The following is a 25,026-nucleotide window of genomic DNA, read 5'->3' as shown; positions in this document are numbered from 1 at the left end:
TTTGTCGGACTAAGATGCTCTTAAATCTGGGAGTAATCTGGGTCCTAAATTCCGTCTTTTCAGGTCAAACGAACACTGCAGCATCACTGAGAGTTAAAAACTGTCTAAATTCTTTCATCTTTAATAAAACGATCAGCATTGCTGCTTTACCAGGTGTAACTATGAAGTTTAACTTCCAGGCATCTATGAAAACAAAATTTATTACATTTAACAGAGTTAGAAGTTAGCAGGAAGCTAGCGGAAGTTAGCTCGCTAGTTTCGCTAGTTACCTAAGCATGATATTGCATGTTCTGACTGAGAGATTTCTGGAAAAATTCAAACGTACAGCTCTGCTATCACGTCCAACATAAATGAAGACAGGAAACTAAACAGCAGTGACGTTTGTAGGGTTACTGAAGTTGGGCTAGCTGGTATATAATGATGTGCTACCTGATCGCTAGCGACACAGCTATGTTAGCATAACATAAACAGTGAAGCTGGAGGACAAACACTAACACTTTTCCACTTATAAAAGTTAACGTTAAAGTTCCTGATAGTTAGAGACAAATGCAATCGCATGGCAGGATGCTGTAAACGGACCAATTTTCAGTCAGGAGAACAACTGAGATAATCCATCCACAATACAAGGTTAGTCATTAATATACTGCAACAACATGGGAATAGAGCAGAATTCATTCATTAATAAATCAATGGTACAGAAGTGGAGGAAGCAAGAAGAATGAGTTTAATAAAGTTTGATTTATCTGACTGCTTTGTTTCGCTTAATGTGCCTTATAATCCCGTGCACCTTATGGTCCGAAAAATACGTACTGCACACTGCAGTTTAATGTTGCAAAGCACCTCTTTTTAACTTCAGTGGATATTATACATGGTTATGCTCAGGATATGTCAGCCCATTTCTACTGGAAATGCCTTTTGGTTAAACTTTCAGCAAGGAATTTGCATTTGCACTGTTACATTTTTATAAAGCTTTAATGTACATAAAAACCAGCTTCTTGTTTAAGTGAAAATAAATGGAAGGTTGTCTTTTTGCGCTAGTAATGTTGTGGAGTTGTATTTTGTCTCGCATCAATTGTATCGTCGGTTATATCGTTATCGCAAATTTTCAAATATATATCGTGATAAATATTTTTGGCCATATCGCCCTGCTCTAATGCAAACTGCATTTCGTTGCCCTGTACCTGTGCATGTGCAATGACAATAAAGTTGAATTCTATTCTAATTCTATTAATAAGTACTATATGGACGCTAAACAATTATATGGCTAAAAATCACATGGTCTTGTGGCATGACACTCATGATACCATCCACCTTCAACCACAGTGTGTTTGAGGTCATGGTTTCATATGAAGCCAACAGGGCTGGCAGCTCTGGAAAACCTCCTGTGTTGTACCAGTGCCAAAGACTTCACGCCCCAAGGACCTCAACAGCTACAGGCCGGTGGCTCTGACATCCCACCTGATGAAGACCCTGGAGCGGTTGGTCCTGGCTCAGCTTCGGCGCCTAATAAGCTCATCACTGGACCCACTTCAGTTTGCCTACCAGCCTGGCATTGGAGCGGATGATGCCGTCATTCACCTCCTACATCGTTCCCTCGCTCACCTGGAGACCGCTGGAAGCACTGTGAGAATCATGTTCTTTGATTTCTCCAGTGCCTTCAACACCATTCTTCCCTCGGTTCTAAAGGACAAGCTGGTGAACTCTGGAGTGGACCATCACCTCACTACCTGGATCCTGGACTACCTCACCGACCGACCACAGTATGTGAGGACTCAGGGCTGTGTGTCGGACAGGGTCGTCTGCAGTACGGGGGCCCCACAGGGAACGGTTCTGGCTCCGTTCCTCTTCACCATCTACACTGCAGACTTCTCCCACAATTCCACCCAGTGCTTCCTGCAGAAGTTCTCTGATGACTCTGCAATAGTCGGCCTCATCACTGATGGGGACGACAAGGAGTACAGAGGTCTGACCCAAGACTTTGTGGACTGGTGCCAGCTGAACTACCTCCAGATCAACGCCAGTAAAACCAAGGAACTGGTGGTAGACTTCCGCAGGCACAAGCATTCTCCACTGCAACCACTGAACATCCAAGGTATGGACATTGAGGCTGTGGACAGCTACAGGTACCTTGGTGTTCATCTGAACAATAGACTGGACTGGACTCATAACTCAGACGCCCTCTACAGGAAAGGGCAGAGCAGGCTGTACCTGCTGCGGAGACTCAGGTCGTTTGGAGTGGAGGGCCCACTCCTGAAGACCTTCTATGACTCTGTTGTGGCTTCTGCTATCTTTTATGGTGTGGTCTGCTGGGGCGGCAGCATCTCTGCTGGGGACAGGAAGAGACTGAACAGGCTGATCCGAAGGGCCAGCTCTGTTCTAGGATGCCCTCTGGACCCAGTGGAGGTGGTGAGTGACAGGAGAACGGCGGCTAAGCTGTCATCCCTGTTGGACAACATCTCCCACCCCATGCAGCAGACTGTGACAGCACTGAGCAGCTCCTTCAGTGGGAGACTGCGGCACCCACGGTGTGGGACGGAGAGATTTCGCAGGTCTTTCCTCCCCACTGCTGTCAGACTCCATAATAAAGACTTTAACTGATCAAGCACACACATCCATACATATGCAATAATACTAAGTGCAATAATCCTTTCTGTCATCGTTGTATTTTTACTCAGTTGTATATAGTATTTATATTTGTATTCTATTTTTATCTTATTGTATATTTATTTTATTTTATTCTACTGTATATAGTATTTTATTTTATTCTATTCTGTACAGTTGTGTACTGTATTTATTCTTATTGTATTCTAATTGCCTCATAACTTTTGCACTGTCCACTTCCTGCTGTGACAAAACAAATTTCCCACGTGTGGGACTAATAAAGGTTATCTTATCTTATCTTATCTTATCTTATCTCCACCAGTATATTGCCAACAAACCAGATGAGTGGGGCTTTAAATGGTTTTGCCAAGCAAGTTCATCTGGCATCATCCATGACTTGCTGCTGTATCAAGGGGGATCTACATTCTTCAATGCTCCCCTCAGTGACAAGGAACAGAAGCTACCTCTAAGGGGCCAAAGTTGTAAAAAACACTAAGCAAACCCATAAAAGAACCTCAGCTCTTCACAAGTTTCAGCTTGGTCCAGAACTTGCACACCTCCTTCGGTGTCAGGTGCATTGGTACTCTATGACCAAACTGCACCGGTGGAGCTCCCCTGATGGCAGACAAAGACCTGATGAAGAAGGGCCATGGAGCCTGTTATTACAGGTCTGGTGAAGGTCTGATTCCAGTAAAATGGTCTGACAGCAAATGTGTCAACCTTCTAAAGAATGCCTGTGGGTTCAAGCCTCTTATATCGGTCAAACGGTGGAGCAAAGAGTCCAATGCAAAGATCACCATTCCATGCCCATCACTCATCCCTGTATATAATTAGCATATGGGAGGAATTAAGCTTTCTGATATGCTATTACACCTGTATAAGACAAGTTAAACATACATCCCTGACTTGAATACCTGATCTACAAGAGGGACTGTGCCCTACTAGAGCTGGGCGATATAAGATTTTTTCATATCACGATATGTTTTTTTCATTTCAGGCGATAACGATATCTATCACGATATAAGCCAAATAACTATATTTGTAAGATTTAAATGTGCCGTTGCTCACAAGTAAAATGTGAAATAATCAGCAGCTTGTTTTTATTTAAATATTTATTTCCCATAATAAGTTCAACAGGGTAGATGTACTTAAGGAACATGAGACTTTTTCAGATAAATAAAGGCAAATATTGCAAACTACACAAAAGGCAGCCGCTAAAGCGTTTAAGTTTCAAAATAGAACAAACGAAACAGACTACTAAATTGTCAATTCCACTTAGAAACAAAATATTAATTCTAAAAATAAATCTTTGTTTTACAGAAGAACAGACAAAACTGACTAACTTTTGTCAATATCAAATAAACTGAGAACTAAAAGGAAATTCTCAATCTCTCCTTGTTGTATAGCTTAGCTTTTCAAACAGTTTTAACAGTTACTTTAGTCTGACAAAAGCCGAATGACGAATTAGCGCTTCCAGTCAGAGACTGAGGCTACGTCCACACGTACACGGGTATTTTTGACACGTGACGTGACGCTGCGGCTGTGATTGGTTCGGCTCTGCGCTACTTAATTTGGATTGGCTGTTCTCTTTTTTATTTTTTATTTTTTTTAAGAGGACAAGAGCGGCGAGGTCTATCGCGATAGTTTAATTTTTCTATCGAGAAAAAGTTATATTGCGATACATATCGTTATCGTTCTATCGCCCAGCTCTAGTTTGCATCCATCCAGAAGTGCTTAGTGATATAGATATATTACAATATATATTAGCAATAATATAGATATGTAAGTATATTACAGAAATGGGTCTATTATGTTATAATGTACACGGTATGAAGTATGTTGTGAATATTCTATAACTATAAGTATGTACAGGCTGTAGTGAGTACAAGCTATGGACAGGATATGGACAGGATATAAATATGAAAAACTATACAGAATATGAAATAAATAACTTTACAGGAATCTGAGATATACAGCTATACAGAAATGGGAACTATGCAAGTTGTAAACAGTTGTAGGGTTAAAAATTATCGTATGTACAGAATGAAATTATAATTTTGACTTCTCAGAAAAATTTATTTACCAGCTACTGTACTTTGGTTAAAAGGTAATTAGTTGTGATATTTGTGATTTCCACATGTTACTCTTGATTTTTACAGTATTTACTAATGTTAACTCAGAAAGTTACAAAAATTACTTACTGAGGAAATTATTTCAGCATATTCTTGCTGTGCTAACACTTAATGGGATTTATCAACAGCAATGGATAAACAAAATGGGAATAGTGGTCTGATATTATGACAAATAATGAATTATAATAACATTAAGTTTTGTTAGCATTAGCACCATAAAGTGACAAATCAGCCGTTTGGTTGGGCAATCATGTTTAAATGATTAAACATTTAATTTCACATTTTTAATGCTTTCAAGTGACATACATCTGTTTAGTAAGTCCTCTAACACTATCATATATCAAAAAATTATATCTTCCTACCTTAGTTTCATCAAAAACACTCAAAATATGTTGGATGATTTTTTGTTTCTGACTTCCTGGTTGGGAGAGTGATAAGAAGAGCCAACCGTTTACATTCACAGTGCCTTCTGGTGGATTTTTTGGCATTACAGATGTAAACCAATTGGTAGAAAAGATTCAATAAGGTAGGTCAATTTCAGTGAAAGCCTCAGTTAGATATAGGGCCTGAAAATGTGCTCTACCAGTTGGTTGAGCAAAACTCTAAAGGTCAAGAGAGCTTTTGTAAATACTTTGTTAATTGTAAGCCATGGTTAAAGATATTTTAAATCATAACCCTAGATGTACCAAGTGATGCACTGTCATTTACGCCAGAATTTAAAGCTAAACACACATGTAAGAGCTATATTAAAATAGATATTGTTGCTGTTTTATGATCATAATCGCTGATTAAATAGAAGCTATAGAATAATAGAATAAATAGAAGCTAAAAAGGAAGTCACAATACATACAAAAAGGAGAAAATTGTGTGGGAAATGCTGCACTAAAATGGCGTTATATTAATCTACAGATTTACTAACGTGTTAGAGTAGTATTTTGAGAATTTTGATTTTATATGCATTATGGCCATTGAATACTGGTATTTCTAGATTTTAAGGAAGTAACATTTCTGTTTTACACAGACAAAGATTTTGATACTCCGGGCTGACAGACTGCTTTTTCCTCCAGGAGCACCCACCCCCACCCGGTGGAGCTTGAGTTGTCTTCAGCTTGTCCTGACCGCCCATGCCAGTCTTGTCCCCCACCGGGAAAGCAGTCAGTTTTGTCAGTTCTCAGGCGAAGAATAAAGTTGGAGTGAGAAGTGAGGTCTCTTATGTCATGTTTGTTTACCTCCACATTACTATAAAATAATTTTTACAGCAGTTTTTAGGATCTTTAGGTCTTTAGGATCACGAATGTCAATTTAAAAAAAAAAAATACAAAATATGACATTAGAGAAAACATGAATGGGTCAATGTTGTTGCCAATCATTCAGCCAACTTAGGACCTAATGAAAATAATAACCAAAGACTTCTTGAAATGTAGTTTATAGAATATGTCTATGAAGGTTCTCAGTCATCCAGGTCATCGTAGTCTAAGGAGCTTGGAAAGAAAAGCGTCTGGACTTGTTTAAGTTGCTTGAAGACATGGGATGGTGGGACTCTCCACCATTTGACCCTAGAACTGTAGAAGCTTCTCGGATGAGAGGTGAAACCTCTTCAATCAACTTAGAGAAGTCTAGATGCTATTCTTTCCAAGCTCCTTAGTTTATAGAAATTATTTTGTTTTTGTTTGTTTTTTTGTTTTTTGATCAAAAAAAAACAGTGGACCTAAATATACATACTTAAACAAACAGACCTTAAATAAAAAGAATTACAATTACTTTTTTTAAATGTATATTTTAAGCTAAAGTAATTTTAAAAGACTGAGTCATTTAAAGTGGAAAAAAAATATAATAGCAGTTTTTGGGAAGGTCACATTTTTTTGTTTATAGGGTAAAAAGAGTCAGATTTTTTAAGGAAACATGTCTTTGCTTACAAAGAATGCTGTGAAACATATATTATGTAACCTTATTATTAAGTAAGACTAAACCATTTAAATTCGGGTTTTTATATGACATGCTAAAGGGCTGTAAAGTTGTGTAAAAATGGTGAATGAAATATTGTATGTTAAAAGAAAAAAAAATCTTTGAAATGTAAAATCTGGCACTGGCTAAAATTTGGATGTAATTTGTTTCAATCAATAAAGTTACTTTGTAGATATACCTAAAACTGCCATTGTGTCGCACAGAATTCTGTAACATTCAGAGGGAAAATTGGATAAATATTCACAATATGTGTCTTCTAAATGGTTGAAATGGAAAAAAAAAGCAGTTAAGGAAATGTGTGTAAAAACATACCATGAACAGTGATGTTGACTGCACTGCTGAACTCTCCTGATCCAGACTCACACCAGTACACTGCAATATCTGACTTTGATGTGTTGATGTTACATGTGGATCCAGTCATTCTCCTACAGTCAGAGTACAGTCGGCCGTCCTCAGAGAACTTTCTCACTCTCCACTCAGCGAACTTTCCCTCACAGGTCAGTGAGACAGAGTCAGAGGTGAAGTGTTGCACTCTGTCAGGACTCACTGTGAGAGACGCTGCTGAATGAACATCTGGAAACAACATGCAGTGAAGAGACAAAGCTCACAGATGTTAGGATTCAAAATATCGTGATGAAAATGTACCCTATTTATCCAAATCCTATGTGCGAAATAATGACTATAAAAAATAAAATGAATTTAAATATCCAAAATAAAAATACTCATTGCAAAGAACAAAAAACGTTTAAAAAAATAGTTGTTTCCATATTATCACATTATACAAGTGCAAAAATAATGAAAAGAAACAAAGAAATTCAGTTTGATCATAAATAAAAATGGAAATATTCAATATACACAGACATTAAATTGTCGTTATTGAATTTTAATGAGCTGATTTTTGGTGAAAAGAGTTGACATAAAATTGGTTTATTGTGATGATAAACAGAATCAAACTGACCTGCAGACCAGACAAATTTTGGTTGACTGTGATCAGTGTGATACTCTGGGTCTCCTCTTCCAGCTCTGCACGCATACCCTGCTGTGTGTGTCTGTCCATGAATGATGTAGGAGTTGTTTGCAGTCCTATTGCCATCAGGTAGCAGCTCATAACTGGAGGATTTCTCTGATAGATCAGGAACAGCTTTATACCAGTAGATGTGCCATCCTGCAGATGGATGTTCAACCTCACAGTTCAGAGTTACTGAGGCTCCAGGACTCAGCCATGATGGAGACACAGTGAGGACAGGACGGGCTTTATCTGTTGAAAAACAATTTTCTCAGCAAACATGTCTAGTAGCATTTCTTAAGACTGAATTAAACTTTTCACCATATATATATGTGTGTATATATATATATATATATATATATATATATATATATATATATATATATACATATATAGGTCTGCGCTGATCTACAATACGGCAGCAGTGATCAGTGAGATGCTTGGCTACAAGTTGAACAGCCACAAGGGGCAGTACCCTTCATGGAGAAGGAGGCTAGAGGGCAAGATCAAAGTAGCACGGAGGGAGGTTAGCCAACTAACGGAGTTGCAGAAAGGTGCGGCAAAGAAGATGCATAAGAAATACAGCAAGCTGTCCATACCTGAGGCCTTGGAAACAAAGACTCACAGCCTTGGCCAGCCGCTTGAGGAGGTACACCAGAGAGATAGAAGGCAGGAGAATAAACCAGCTGTTCTCCACAGAACCAGCAAAGGTGTACTCTCAGTGGCAAGGGAACAATAATAATAATAAGAGAACAGCACCACCAAGGCTGGAGACGGAGCAATACTGGAAGAGCATATGGGAGAAGGACGCAACCCATAACGGCAATGCTCAGTGGCTAGTGGATCTGAGGGCAGACCATAGCGACCTCCCTGAACAGGGTCCAGTAACCATCACAGTGGCAGATATCCAAGAAAGGGTCTCCAGTATGAAGAGTTGGACAGCACCAGGGCCCGACATGGTTCACGCCTACTGGCTAAAGAAGCTGACTGCACTCCACGAGCGTCTGGCAGCACAAATGAACCAGCTGCTAGTTAACGAGAGACACCCGGAATGGCTAACTGAAGGTCGGACGGTCCTGATCCCCAAGGACCCCAAGAAGGGACCGGTCCCCTCCAACTACCGACCAATAACCTGCCTCAGTACTACATGAAAGCTCCTGTCAGGCATCATATCGGCTAAGATGAACAGGCACATGGGTCAATACATGAGCGGGACACAGAAAGAAATTGGCAAGAATACCAGAGGCGCAAAACACCAGCTACTGGTAGACAGAACAGTCAGCCGAGACTGCAAGACCAGACTGACCAACCTGTGCACTGCCTGGATTGATTACAAGAAGGCCTATGACTCAATGCCCCACAGCTGGATACTGGAATGCCTAGAATTGTACAAGATCAATGGGACCCTAAGAGCCTTCATCAGGAACTCAATGGGGATGTGGCGCACAACACTAGAGGCCAACTCCAAGCCCATAGCACAAGTCACCATCAAGTGTGGGATCTACCAAGGAGATGCTCTGTCCCCACTGCTGTTCTGCATAGGCCTGAACCCCCTCAGTGGGATCATTAACAAGACTGGCTACGGATACCGACTACGGAACGGAGCAGTTGTCAGCCACCTCCTGTACATGGATGACATCAAGCTGTATGCCAAGAGTGAACGAGACATCGATTCACTGATCCACACTACCAGGCTATACAGCAATGACATTGGAATGTCGTTCGGACTGGAGAAGTGTAGTCGGATGGTAGGGCTGGGCGATATATCGAGTTTTTTAAAAATATCGATATATTTTCATACGAGATATAAGATGTGACAATATCGTTTATATCGATATAGTCTATGTTACGTTGTGGAGCCGCAGGTTTGCCTCTCTTTCGTCCACTTTTGTCTCTCCTTCACTGAACACAACTCCCCCTCCCCCATAGCTTCACCTGCAGGCAATGACAAGATGAAAGCGGAAAATCTCCGTTAGCGAGTTACCGCGGATCGCCCCGTGCGTGGGGCTGGACGGCGTCAACGTGTTAGCGAGCTAACGAGCTAACCGTGCTAACGGCCTAAAATCCTTTCATTTTCTCAAAACTCGACAGTGCGCCTTATGTATGAATTCTGGTTGTGCTTACTGACCGCGAACCGATTTTATGTGGTACACAGCACTCAGCAATCTGTCAAAAAATGTTCTAATATGACTTTGCTAAGCTACGGAGCTGCACCGCTTGATGGATTGTCGGAGGATTACGGCTACCGGGGAGGAGCCTCGCAGAGTGATACGTACTGTGCTTCAACGTAATATTACCGTACTGTGTGTTTATAAGGACCACAAATGGCACCTGTTCAGAGACGTGGTGCAGCTGTGAAATCTGTCTCTTTGTTATTATGCTCAGCGTCTATTAGTTTACATTTTGACTGCACAATTGTGAGCTTTTTGTTATGCACAAAAACAACATTGTTTTCTTTTATTTATGGACCATGATTATTTAATAAATGCTGATAATTTATTTTTGAGTAATTTCTTCATGTACATCTACGCTGTATGTAAAGAAAAGTGCCCGTGTGACATCTGGGACACAGTGTGACTAAGAACTCTCTTTTTGTTCTTAACTTATGGCTTTTAAAAAAAAAATCGAGATATATATCTTATATCGCCATGCAGCTAAAAAATATCGAGATATGAATTTTGGGTCATATCGCCCAGCCCTATCGGATGGTAACAAAGAGAGGGAAGGTAGTCAGAACTGAGGGGATTGAACTACCAGAAGGCAACATTGCAGACATAGAGGCGAATGGGAACAATGAAGAGGCCGCTAGAAAAGCTGCAACCACCAAGTACCTGCAGAGGGTCAGGCAAGTCCTGAGGAGTCAGCTGAATGGTAAGAACAAGATCCGGGCCATCAACACGTACGCCCTGCCCGTGATCAGGTACCCTGCTGGGGTAATAGGCTGGCCAAAGGAGGAGATAGAAGCCACTGACATAAAGACAAGAAAGCTCCTTACCATGTATGGAGAGTTTCACCCCAAGTCCAGCACCCTGAGGCTGTACGCTAAGCGGAAGGAAGGGGGCCGGGGACTGGTGAGTGTCAGCACCACAGTCCAGGATGAGACAACGAACATCCAAGAATACATTGGGAAGATGGCCCCAACTGACCGAGTGCTCAGTGAATACCTCAGGCAGCAGAAACCCAAGAAAGAGGAGGGAGACGTATGTATGCAAACACGCGTTGCAACTTCTTATCTTGTTCCCGTTTTTTATTTTGACAGCGAATGCGCACCTGCAGACCACTTATGTGCAGCCCTGGTTATTTCGCTTGTCATATTGCAGCCACAGAAATTCTTTTGTCCATGAAACCATAAAGCTGCACTTTCTTTTTGCCTTATTGTCTGATTTGTCATAACTTTTCCGTTTTGTGGTAAGCTTTTCTTTGGCTGTCACTTCTTCACCCTGACCTGTCTTATTTGGCTCAGCAGAACTAAAATATTGTGGTGAGCTCAGACAAGGAGGAGACGGAGGTATCGTTTGGTCTTGCTTCCCGTGAGCTAGCCAGGGAGCACAGCCGTTTATTGACATCTGCAGAAGAACACTGCCGCTAGCTAACTGCTCAGCGCGGCAACAGCACAGCAACAACAACAACACACAGGGCGCCCTCTGACCCCGGAAGGACACACCGTCGCAGCGAGAGGGCGTCACCCGTCACTATGGCAACATAAACAAAACATAACTGTACAAACAGAACCCCGAACAGCCCTGACCCGCTACAATATATATCCTGCTGCTTTTACACACGCACTCACATAACGCTCAGCGATTCTCTGCGCGATCAACCTCTCACATGTTTAAGCTTGCTGCGGGAGATTTCACTTGTCATGTTTGCATAGTAAGCTAACGATTGATAAGACGATGTCAGAGGAATTGGTGCGCAAATTATCATCACTCACCAATCAGTGCTGTCGCTCTCTATACACAGTTCGCGCGATTGCAAAGTGAAAGCAAAAAACAAGCGCAAATTCAAATGCGATTTCAATATGTCACATATTGACAGTGGCTCACCGATGCCAATGACATAATTACCCAGCTACATTTCCGAAAGAATGCAAAAGCATTGACATATATTTTTCCTTCCTACGATAGGCCGACGGGCAGGGCAGAGATAGATTTTGGTAGCCCGACTGGAAAAATCGCTAGCCCCGGGACGTCGGGCTAGTGATTTTGCGAGCCCTGTATCTGATTGAGGAATCACTCATCTTTGGAAAAGAGAGTTTATTACAGAGAAATGGCTCTTTCCAAAATAAAAGCTATACTATACGCTTCTTCTGGGCTATATTCTCAGCAGCATATTAAACATATCAGGTCCTCATGAGGAGAATCATGTGCTAACGGCTGTCTAAATGACTCAGGTAAAGTTTGTAGCATGCGTGCTTGTTGTTTTTGTCTGCTTCCACTTCTCTTTGCACTAGGATGATGTCGGTGTAAATGTGCAGTCATATTTGTTGTGTTCCCACTAGTGCTGTCAGCGTAAATCTCGTTGAAATGACGTTAACGCCACAACACGGCAAATCTCCGTTAACGAGCTACCGCGGATCGCCCGTGCATGGGGCTGGACCACATGTCTTTTAGATCCAATCCCTTCTTCACTCTTTAAAACACTTTTGATTTTTTGAGGCTGAGCTTTTATACATGATGAATTGCTCTCTTCAGTTGGGTGTCTTCCCTGCTGCCTTTAAAACGGCGGTGGTGAGGCCCCTTCTGAAGAAGAGCAATTTGGATTGTAATGATTTTAATAACTACAGACCTGTATCCAACTTACCATTTTTAAGTAAAATCTTAGAAAAACTTGTTTTTACTCAGATTAATGACTTTTTGAATGATAGACAGATCCTGGAGATATTCCCGTCTGGATTTAGGGTGAACCACAGCACAGAGACTGCTCTCCTAAAGGTTCTAAATGATCTTAGATGTAACTGGGACTCCCAAATGCTCTCAGTCCTGGTGCTACTGGATCTAAGCGCAGCCTTTGATACAGTAGACCACGCTATTCTTTTAAACAGACTTAAACACATGGTGGGCCTCTCTGGTGCTGTACACAACTGGTTCACTTCCTATCTCTCTGACAGAACTTTTATGGTGAGTATGGATACATGCTCCTCTAAGATCCATAAAATGACATGTGGTGTGCCTCAAGGGTCGGTTCTAGGCCCTGTACTTTTTAATTTGTATATACTCCCTCTCGGCGGTGTCATCAGGAGGCATGGAGTGAACTTTCACAGTTACGCTGATGACACGCAGCTGTACATCTCTGTGTCTCCTGATGACACCAGACCAATGGATGCCCTTTTTAACTGTATTTTAGATATAAGATCTTGGATGTCAGAAAACTTTTTACAGCTTAACCAGGACAAAACTGAAGTTTTAATCATCGGTCCTGAGGCTCAGAGAGAGAAACTCTTGTCTAAATTAGAGGCATTTTCACTATGTCCTTCGCTACAAGTGAAAAACCTGGGTGTTATTTTTGACTCTGAGCTTGGTTTTATCCCACATATTAAACATGTAACCAAAATTGGATTTTATCATCTAAAAAATATAGCCAGAGTCCGCCCTATTCTCTCTCAGGCCAACACAGAGATGTTGATGCATGCTTTTATTACCAGTCGCATTGATTACTGTAATGCCCTGCTCTCTGGTCTTCCTAAGAAGAATATTTCAACTTTACAACTTTTGCAAAACTCGGCAGCTCGTGTGCTGACGAAGACCAGAGGGCGGGCCCACATTACACCGGTTTTAGAATCGCTGCATTGGCTCCCCGTGTGTTTCAGGATCGATTTTAAAGTTCTTTTATTGGTTTTTAAATGTCTTAATGGTCTTGGGCCTTCTTATCTCTCAGATCTGCTTTTACCATATGAACCCTCGCGGACCCTGAGGTCCTCTGGTGCTGGCCTTTTGATTGTCCCTAAAGTCAGGACACATACTCACGGAGAGGCAGCTTTTCAGTGGTATGGTCCTCGTCTGTGGAACAGCCTGCCAGAGGACCTCAGGGCCGCAGAGAACGTACATGTTTTTAAGAACAGGCTCAAGACCCACCTTTTTAATTTAGCTTTTACTTAGCGTTTATTTATTTTATGCTTATTTATTCTATCCTGTTATTCTATTATTAATTTAGGCTTTACCTAATATTTATTGATTTTATTCTTATTCATTTTTTAATCTTCTTACTCTATTTATATTTATATTTATATTGTATCCCGTTCTTATTTATTTTATCATTTTACCCTGTACATATCCTATTGTGTCATATCTCCAGTGTTTCCTCGGAGGGGGCTCTCTGCACCGGGGCTGTGATCGACCGTGGCTGCTGGGTCTCTGGGGGTCCCCTCAGCCTGGCTGGGGGGCTCCTTGGCCTCCCTCCTGCTGTGTGCCCAGCCTGGAGGCTGCGGTCTGTGACCGGCTCCCGGTGCAGACGGCTCCCTGTTATAGTGTTTCCTCACTTGGCTCATGCGAACCCAGCCCAATTTTTACTCTTTAAGTGTGCGCGTGTGTGTGTGTGTGGGGGGATATGTGTGTATTCACATCATTTATGTTAATGAGAGTGTGGGGAGTGAGTTGGAGGGTGGGGTGGGCTGCTTTTAACTATGTAAAGCACTTTGTGCTACATTTTTTGTATGAAAAGTGCTTTATAAATAAAGACTGATTGATTGATTGACGGCCAACACGTTAACGAGCTAACTGCGCTAACACACTAGCTCCCACCCATGTAATTGAGCACTGCGTGGCACATCCAACATACTGTTTTACTTTAGTCCATGACGCGCTTACCTTCAGGGTCATACGTCACATGAAAACCAAAATAGTTCCAAACGCCAGATCTGAATGAGGGTGGGGGAGGTTCAATTTGCCATGTTGCAAGGAGAGCTTAACTTCTGTCTCGCTAGCTTGCCCTGCGCTCAGTGAATCTGCGTTCGACTACTCCGCAGCCTAGGCTGCACTGTCGAGCGCAGATCCACTGAGCGCTCAACACAGACAGCATCGTCAGAAGGAAAGTTGATAAAATAAATTAAAAATTTATTTTGTATTGTTTGATACATATGCGTACCGAACCGAAAGCACTGTATCGAACGGTTCAATATCGATACGAGTATCGTTGCACCCCTAGTATGTATGTATGTATATATATATATATATATATATATATATATATATATATATATATACACACAAGTAATTCTATCATGACTCACAAAGATCACTCAGTGTGAGCTCCAATGTGAATTTTTTTTATTTAATTCACTGTTTTAGGAATATATTTGTTATAATAATAGTAAATGTTATACTTGAAGTGTGACATAATTTACTGATCAGACTCTAGAAGAATCAGATGTTCTACTGCAGAAAAATGAACACTTTCTAATCCTAAATAGATTTAGTGGATACATTTTATGTACTTTGATTTCGTCTAAGAGTTAATGTCAATAATAATATTAATAATGTAAATGGAGATAAATGATAAATGATATCAGCACCAGCCAAATCTTTAAAGAAAATTGGGCCATTTTACAGTTTTAAATCACAGCTAGACTTCTTCCAAATTTTCTATTTAAAAAAAGTGTGTCTAGCAATCCACTTAAAAATAAATTCAGGCTAAAAAAACTGAACTAACTACACCATAATACAGTAAGTTGCTGGAATAGGTAAAACTCCACCTGTGGAGCCACGGGAAAAATGCTCAGATACTCAGAAGACAAACCAGTGAATATAGAAATGGAGGAAAGGAAGAAGAAATAAATAATAAATTAGACAAATACATATTTTTTTCTTACTGGATGTGCTAAGACAGGTTCACCCTCTGTACAGTAGATGTTGACAGGGCAGATAAGAAAGATGATGCTGTGATACACATTGTTCTGTACTGGATCTTTCACTGTGAATACTTTTATTCAACAACAAAAAAAAAAACAGTTCTTTTGTTGCCATCTGAAAGTCGAGCAGCACTAAGATAGCTAGAAAGCTGTATCATAGAATAAGCCTTTTTTTTTTTTTTTTACCTATTATAGATGAAACATCTCCAACTTACATGACACAGTCAGTGTGATGGTATCACTCCACTCTGAGAAGAAATTGTCCCTTCTGCCCCGGCAGCTGTATCCTCCACTGTCAGACTCAGTAGTTCTGATAATTCTGTATTCATTGGATGTTGGAGGTGTGTTTAACTTGGCTGTTCTCCATTCATACCTCCACTGAGCTCCTTCACCTCCCTGAATCTCACATCTGACAGTGACTGTCTCACCGCTGTATATCTGAATCCAGGATGGCTGCAGGGTCACAGTGGGCTTATTGAGACCTGTTCACAGAAAAATATTCATAAAATAGAAACAAAATCAACAGAGACTATTAAGATATGTATTTCATAATAATGGTAAATTTGTTGTTTTATAGTTAGGAATGGACCTGCACAAAAATAAAAGGATCATTTTGTGTTGATTTAACAGATGGAGAAAAACAGTGAGACCGTGAGGAGAAACTGTATGACTATATGACTGCCTTTTCTGGTGCCACTGTGGCTGTGGGTTTATCTGCTGTTATGAAAAGAATATATACATACATACACACACATATACTACCAGACAAAAAGTTGGACACATGTTCTTATTTAAAGGTTTTTTCTTTATTTTCATGACTATTTACACTGTAAATTCTCACAAGATATAGCCACCCCTCGCTTCAATTACTGCTTTACACACTCATTATCTCAATGACCCTCATGAGGTCGTCACCTGAAATGGTTTTCCAACAGTCTTGAAGGAGTTCACAGAGATGGTGAGAAATATCAAACAATCAAACACAAGAAACACAAGCCGGATGGGATGGCACATTGCTGCACAATGCTGTGATAACCACGCTGGTTCAGCGTGCCTTCAATTTTGAATAAATCCCCAACAGTGTCACCAACAAAGCAGCACACCATCACACCTCCTCCTCTATGCTTCACGGTGGGAACCATGCATGTAGAGACCATCTTTTTACCTTTCCTGTGTCACACAAAGACACAACAGGTCGAACCAAACATCTCAAATTTTGACTCATCAAACCAAAGCACAGATTCCCACTGGTCTAATGTCAATTCCTTGAGTTTCATGGTCCAAACAAATCTGTTCTGCTTGTTGCTTTTCCCTAGTCGTGGGTTCTTAGCAGCTATTTGACCATAAAAGCCCGATTTGCGCAGTCTCCTCTGGACAGTTGATGTAGAGATGTGTCTTCTACTGGAAATCTGTGTGGCATTTATCTGGGCTCTAATTTGAGGTGCTGTTAAGTTGCAATTTGTGAGGCTGAATTTATCCTCAGCAGCAGAGGTGACTCTTGGTCTTCCTTTCCTGGGGCGGTCCTCATGTGAGCCAGTTTCATTGTAGCGTTTGATGGTTATTGCAACTGCACTTGTGACACATTCAAAGTAGAGATGGCACGATACCACTTTTTTATGTGCGATACTGATAACTATCATAAATTTGGATATCTGCTGATACCGATATGAATCCGATATATAGTGTGTGTTTTAATCAATAAAACTGTTTTTTTAATATATTGCTGCATTTTCTATAAGTTCATACTCAAGTTTAAATAAACAACAACACTAAAGCTATTCTGTTATACCTGTATGTAAAAAATACACTGCACCCAAAATATTTCATAGTTCAGCAAAACTGATCAATCTAATAAACTTAAACCTACTCGATCCTTCCTATTCTGGCATCTTAAAGAGTACTTAGCAGAAAAATTAAGCAACCTAACTAATAGGGTTGCAAACTCCCAGCAAAAAAAAAAAAAAGGAACCACCCTCCACCTCATGATGCTTAATCGACGTAATCAACTTTAATTTGATGCAGGGTGAAAAAAAAATGCACAGAAATAAATACTTTTTTAAGAAAAATTAAATAGATTCAACATCTTTCTTCAACAGAACTGCAGACTGCACAGATGGTATCTTCCCAAAGGAAAAAGTAGTATAGCTTACTAGGGTATATTAGATTTAACAGTTACTATATACAGTAATGGACTTCTATACATTTTACATCAGATTAAAACTTTGGGTGTAAGATTCAGATAATTATTTATTAAAAGCTAGACATTTTAAATGAGAACAAGAAAGAAAAGTATGTCTTTGTGCCCCCTTTTCCCTGTTCATGCCCTATCGGCCCCCCTGGCTAAACTTTGCTAAATCCGCCCCTGCACAGTTACCAGCCGTCAGCTACGTAGAAAAGGATCCTGGTGTAGAAAGTAATATTAAATAAATTTTAACAACAGCTTATCAAGCTTAAACGTTCTGCTGTTGTTCAGCCGCTGGTTTCCTCTTTCTGGCGCGAAGTGGGCCAAAAACAAAGAAGAGAGACAGACTCGCGACAGAAAAGCCGATCAGCTGATCATTAATCAGTTTCATAATTGAAGTAGCAGCAAGAACAGGTAGTCGCTCCATATGTCGGTTGTTAAGCTTAACGTGGGAATGCTTTACAAACATTCAGAGATGAACTTACACACTTGCTTTACTTCTCTCTGGGATCACTTCCTCGGAGATGAAATGCTGGTTTGGTAGCGAGGCTACAAATACACACAGCCCCTCTATCACGTGATGCACACTGCTCCGACGTGCTACAGTTATGAGCTGAGTTACGCCGTGTCGCAAGTTTTGTGAGCTGCTTTTTTGATATTTAATGGATCGGATTACATGTTTTTATTTCTCTCCGATATCTACGGTGACCCCTAGAGACAAAGCACGTACAAACTCCAAAACACTTACAAAATCCAAAACACATGCAAACTCCAAAACACTTGCAAACTCCAAAACACATGCAAACTCCAAAACACTTGCAAACTCCAAAACACTTGCAAACTCCAAAACACATGCTGAATATTATGTCACTTATTTATGCGCAAATGTTTTTATAATGAAGAACATTAAAACATTACTGTTGGCCACATGTCGGGAAAGTTATGTGACATTAGCGATGTTTGTACTAACTTGGTTTTAAAGCCTTTACTTCAAAATATACACCGTTCAATAGTTGACTTTAATCTTACAGAGAATCTGATGATTTTGTGGATAATTAAAGTCAGTCATATATCCACAAACACAACAAGCTGAAAGTCAGTGATGCTGCTCGGTTTGCAGTCATGAATATCACGGCACAAGCAGGATTCACTGCACTGTTAATGTTAGCTATGTTATATTGCTGCCTCTGTTCGGTGGTGTCGAGCCAAACGGACTTTAACGTGTGTTTGAACGAGCTGACGGTTCACTCGTTAAGCTGAAAGAAAGATGCTTTAATCACAGGAGTCACACGTGTGTCCACTGTACCATCTGGGAACTCTTCTTGTTTCGTAATAACACAATCCTCCTTCTTTTGTGCTGTTTTGTAGCAGTGTATACACCTGAGACTGTCACCTGTCTGTCTGTCCTGCACTCTCTCTCTGTTTCTTTCTCTCTGATTGTGTAATAAAAGTATGAACATGTATTTATAAGTTACACTTGTGTTTGAATCCTGCAGCTTATCACACATTTGATTTCCATGTGTGACAACTGCAAGTGTCCAGAGTGAGGACAGACTGAGGGACCCACTGCTGCACATCATCTGTGAGGCTTTGCACCCCTGATGATCCACCAGGACAAACTCAGCAGTGTGTGAGGAAGAGGAGGAGGAAGAGCCAGCAGCAGCTGACAGATGGAGAGAATAGACAGACTGTTCCCTGTTTGTGAAGGACTGCTAGAAAAGTTTAACATAACTAATTGTCTGTCCTGAATCAGTCTTATTAGGTAATGTTCAAATAATTTGATCATTTCAGTGTTTTCAGTGTGGGAGAAAGTACTCAGGGCCTTCAAGTTACACACTATGAAAGGCAGTAACAAGTTTAATATTCAGAAACCTTAAGTATGTATCAGCAGCAGAATGGAGCTAAAAATAAATGTTTGTTTCAGTTCTATGAAGCTTTGAGTATTTTGGATTAGTAGCACTGCTGTGTTTGTTGCATCATATTGCTGTAATTGTTTATATGCTTTATATATTCTAAGGTAAGTTGATCTATAGTGTTATATCATATATTCTATAAGGATGTTATGTGTTTGTATACTTTCTGCCCAGTTTGACCCATTTAGCAGAAGTTAGCCTGTTTAAGGCTCTGATATCTATTCTGTATGACTTAAATCAGTTATGACATGGTCTGATTTTCTCACCCAATAAAGGAATATTCAATATATCAGTCTACTCTTCATTTTATCAGAAACAGTTTTCTTTTTATAAATATATGTAAGCAATGAGCCAAATTTAGTAATGCCAACATACTGAAGGAACAACATTTGTCCCTTATATATGATACACCTATATATGCACTGTCAAAGATACTTGTCTTTGAGTGAAGATTTAAGGTGATAAGACATATAAATAACTGCAACTTGAATCTGTACTGAGGCTCAGTATTTGACACAGTTCATGTTCACTGCTGTAATAGCTAATAATGATTAATATAATAACTATAATATTGGCCATATTATATTTACATTACCAAAGTGATATGACTTTAGTCTCATGAACAACATTAGCTAATTGTTATTTACTAACTAATCTTAAATGACTGTTTAGTACAGAAGCCCAAAAATCATGTTTTACTGTCCTGTGGTCTCAGCCTCAGATACTTATCAAATCACACAAAGCTCTTGTAGAAACAAACAAACAAATGAACAAAATATGTTCTTCTTCATTTCTGTCAAACAAAGTTGTATGACACGTTTCCAGCGGTTAGTATGATGGTTGCTAGGCAACCTGGGAAGCGCGACGGAGACTAGACCGTCCCATACAGACAAACTTGTCATTTATTTTGCAAATCGAGCTCAACACTACCCCTAGCGTCCTGGAGCACTTCCGTTGTGTTTTGGAATTTGCATGTGTTTTGGGGTTTGCATGTGTTTTGGAGTTTGCATGTGTTTTGGATTTTGCAAGTGTTTTGGAGCTTGCAAGTGTTTTGGAGCTTGCAAGTGTTTTGGAGTTTGCAAGTGTTTTGGAGTTTGCAAGTGTTTTGTCTCTAGGGGCCACCGTAGACATCCGATCCAGTAATTTACGTCAGTATTGGACCGATACCGATACGTAATATCAGATCGGTCAATCTCTAATTCAAAGTTTTAGCAGTTTCCAGACTGACTGACTGAAGCTCTTAAAGTAATGATGGACTGTTGTTTCTCTTTACTTAACTGATTGGTTCTTGCTATAGTATAAATTCGAGCAGTTGTCAAATAGGGCTGTCAGCTGTGTACCAACCTGACTTCTGCACAACACAACTGATGGGGTTTGTTTTCATCCTGTTTATTTATATTATTATTGTCCTCAGGTGATGCAGCAGCAGGTCAGCATTGGCATCTCTAGACCAGCTGAAAGTTCATGACACAAAGTGGTGACAAACTGTCTACAATGAGGCTACTATCAGCTGCAGCTCTTTGTCTGACTAACAATGTAACATGCTTTGTAGACCATTGAATCCATCCTGTTCTGACCATTATGACATTTGTCAAATGGAGATCACACAACAAACATGACTTACTTGATACTGACAATGTGAAGGATTCACTCCACTCTGTTGAAGAATATGAGTCATCTCTGCGTCGACTCTTACACATGTAGTCTCCACTGCTGGACTCAGAAACACTGAATGTCACATCATTATTGTGTGTCCACTGTGTGAGTGTCCTGGGTCCTCTCCATTTATACTCCCACTCAGTGGTTTTACCTCCTTCCTGCACCTCACATGTCAGAGTGATCGTCTCACCTCTGAATATCTGAGGCCAGTTGGGTCGTTGTTTTACAACAACTTTATTGGAAACTGTTTACACATATTAACAGTTGAGATACAAATATAAACATGAAATCAACACAGAAAACTTCACATTGTATGTTTGATAATCATGAGTGAATGTATATTTCAAACTAAATGACTGAACTCACAGGTTATCTCAATGGTGACATCATAACTTATATCAGTGTAGTAATCTGGGTTTCCTCTTGTTCCTCTGCAGCGGTAGATTCCTCCTTGAGATACTCTGATATCTCTGTTTTGTTGACCTCTGATTTGACCTTCATAGGTTCTTTGGGTTCGTCTGAACCACTCATATTTCCATCCATCAGAGCTCTGCACAGAGCAGGTCAGTGTCACACTGCCCCCTACTGGTATGATTGTTGTTCCTGCTGTCAGTGTGGCCCTGGGTTTATCTGCAATTAATTTACAGGAAAAAGTAGAATAGATTGTCATTTGTCTCAGGAAGAAATTTCTTACAGCACTGATCACACTTTAAATATTCACTGAGTAGTTTTGTATAAATGAGTAATCAGCAAATCAGACATATTAGACTGTGTTACAAAATCAAATTCCCTCTGATTTATTACCTGCCTATATTATATAATTTCCTCCTCGCCCTCTGCGGGCGGTCTTCTTTCAAGGTCAGGTCCTCTACCAGAGGCCTGGGAGCTTGAGGGTCTTGCACAGTATCTTTCCTGTTCTTAGGACTGCACTTGTCTGGACAGAGATCTTGGATGTTGGTTCCTGGGATCTGCTGGAGCCACTTGCCTAGCTTGGGATCACTGCACCTAGCGCTCCGATTACCTCTGGGACCCCTGTTACTTTCACCCTCCACATATTCTCAAGGTCTTCTCTGAGCCCTTGTTACTTCTCCATCTTCTTGTATTCCTTTTTCCTGATGTTGCTGTCATTCGGTATCACTACGTCTATTACTAAGGCCGTCTTCTTCCGTTAATCTACCACCACTATGTCTGGTTGGTTAGGCATCACCATTTTGTGCACCTGTAACTGGAAGTCCCACAGGATCTTAGCTTGGTCATTCTTGACCACCCTACAGGTCTCCCATTTTGGCCTCAGGGCTTCCAGGCCATACTCGGCACAGATGTTTCTGTACACTATGCTGGCCACTTGGTTATGGCGTTCCATGTGTGCCCTGCCTGCTAGCATCTTGCACCCCACTGTTATGTGCTGGATTCTCTCAGGGGCATCTTTACACAGCCTGCCCCTGGGGTCTTGCCTGATGTGGCAGACCCCAGCCTCTATGGATCTTGTGTTCAGAGTTTGTGCCTGTGCTGCCCTTATTAGTGCCTCTGTGTTGTCTTTCAGTCCAGCTTTGTCCAGCCACTGGCAGGACTTCTGGATGTCATCCACTTCCTCTATCTGCCGGTTGTACATAACGTGCAGATACTATATTATATTTTCATCCTGTTTATTCATGTCATTATTGTCCTCAGATGATGGATGACGGCAACCATAGTCAATTGTCTTCCAGGGGCCAGAGCAGGCGACATTGAAGGAAATTTAAAACTGCTGGCTAAGAGTAAACGTAAATTCAGTAAAATCATAATTCACGTCGGCAGTAATGACACCCGGTTACGCCAATCGGAGGTCACTAAAATCAATATTGAATCGATGTGCAACTTTGCCAAAACAATGTCGGACTCTGTAGTTTTCTCTGGTCCCCTCCCCAATCAGACCAGGAGTGACATGTTTAGCCGCATGTTCTCCTTAAATTGCTGGCTGTCTGAGTGGTGTCCCAGAAACGATGTGGGCTTCATAGATAATTGGCAAACCTTCTGGAGGAAACCTGGTCTTGTTAGGAGAGACGGCATCCATCCCACTTTGGATGGAGCAGTTCTCATTTCTAGAAATATGGACAAATTTATTAAACCCCCCAAAATATGACTATCCAGAGTTGGGACCAGGAAGCAGAGTTATAGTCTTACACGCCTCTCTGCAGCTTCTCTCCTCCTGCTACCCCCCCCCCCCCCCCCCCCCAAAAAAACCCCCATCTCCATAGAGACTGTGTCAGCTTCCAAAAAGACAAAAAACAAACTAAAAACCAGCAACAAACAACTTAAACATAAACAATTACAAAGAAAGAACAATACAGTATCCACATCTGAACCAAAGAGTAAAACAGTGAAATGTGGATTATTAAATATTAGGTCTCTCTCCTCCAAGTCTCTATTAGTACATGACTTAATAATTGATCAACAAATTGATTTACTCTGCCTTACAGAAACCTGGTTGCAGCAGGATGATTATGTTAGTTTAAATGAATCAACACCCCCGAGTCATTCTAACTACCAGAAATCTCGAAGCACAGGCCGAGGGGGCGGTGTGGCAGCAATTTTTCACACCAGCCTATTAATTAATGAAAGACCAAGACAGACTTTTAATTCATTTGAAAGCCTGATGCTTAACATTGTCCACCCCAGCTGTGAAACTCAGAAACCAGTCTTACTTGTTATCATCTATCGTCCACCTGGGCCTTACACAGAGATTCTTTCTGATTTCTCAGACTTTTTATCTGATTTAGTTCTGAGCTCAGATAAAATAATTATTGTGGGTGATTTTAACATCCATGTAGATGCTAAAAATGACAGCCTCAACATGGCATTTAATCTGTTATTAGACTCAATTGGTTTTTCTCAAAATGTAAAAGAACCCACCCACCACTTTAATCACACTCTAGATCTTGTTTTAACATATGGCATAGAAACTGAACATTTAACAGTGTTTCCTGAAAACCCTCTCCTGTCTGATCATTTCCTGATAACATTTACATTTACAATAATTGATTACACAGCGGTGGAGAGTAGACTTTATCAAAGTAGATGTCTTTCTGAAAGCGCTGTAACTAAGTTTAAGAATATAATCCACCCACTGTTATCATCTTCAATGCCCTGTACCAACACAGAGCAGAGCAGCTATCTGAACGCTACCCCAACAGAGGTCGATTATCTTGTTAATAATTTCACCTCCTCACTACGTACGACTCTGGATACTGTAGCTCCTGTGAAAACTAAGGTCTCTAATCAGAAGTACCTGACTCCGTGGTATAATTCTGAAACACGTACCCTAAAGCAGATGACTCGTAATCTGGAGAGGAAATGGCGTGTCACAAATTTAGAGGATCATCATTTTGCCTGGAGAAATAGTTTGCTGCTTTATAAGAAAGCCCTCCGCAAAGCCAGAACATCTTACTATTCATCACTGATTGAAGAAAATAAGAACAACCCCAGGTTTCTCTTCAGCACTGTAGCCAGGCTGACAAAAAGTCAGAGCTCTTTTGAGCCAACCATCCCTTTAACGTTAACTAGTAATGACTTCATGAACTTCTTCACAAAAAATTTTTTTATCATTAGAGAAAAAATTACCAATAATCATCCCACAGATGTAATATTATCTACAGCTACTCTTAGTACCATTGATGTTAAGTTAGACTCTTTTTCTCTAATTGATCTTTCTGAGTTAACTTCAATAATTACTTCCTCCAAAC

General features: G+C 40.5%; 1 protein-coding gene across 2 annotated transcripts in view; it reads right to left on the bottom strand.

Moving 5' to 3' along the window:
* The window catches only part of LOC309702777 (Fc receptor-like protein 5), a 56,256-nt gene that overhangs the window by 15,999 nt on the left and 15,231 nt on the right, over positions 1 to 25,026 (bottom strand). For both annotated transcript variants that reach the window (XM_082527398.1, XM_082527399.1), the window contains 5 exons: positions 21,671 to 21,934; positions 21,270 to 21,548; positions 15,766 to 16,032; positions 7,657 to 7,956; positions 7,011 to 7,271 (listed from right to left, as the gene is read on the bottom strand). In XM_082527398.1, coding sequence (XP_082383524.1) covers positions 7,011 to 7,271; positions 7,657 to 7,956; positions 15,766 to 16,032; positions 21,270 to 21,548; positions 21,671 to 21,934 — 1,371 coding nt within the window. The remainder of the gene's footprint in view (positions 1 to 7,010; positions 7,272 to 7,656; positions 7,957 to 15,765; positions 16,033 to 21,269; positions 21,549 to 21,670; positions 21,935 to 25,026) is intronic.

This window comes from Aulonocara stuartgranti (assembly GCF_965226115.1).
Source record: "Aulonocara stuartgranti genome assembly, chromosome: 3".
Classification (NCBI taxonomy): Eukaryota; Metazoa; Chordata; class Actinopteri; order Cichliformes; family Cichlidae; genus Aulonocara; species Aulonocara stuartgranti.
Note: the sequence above shows the minus strand (reverse complement) of the source record. Positions and strands in the feature narration are given on the sequence as shown.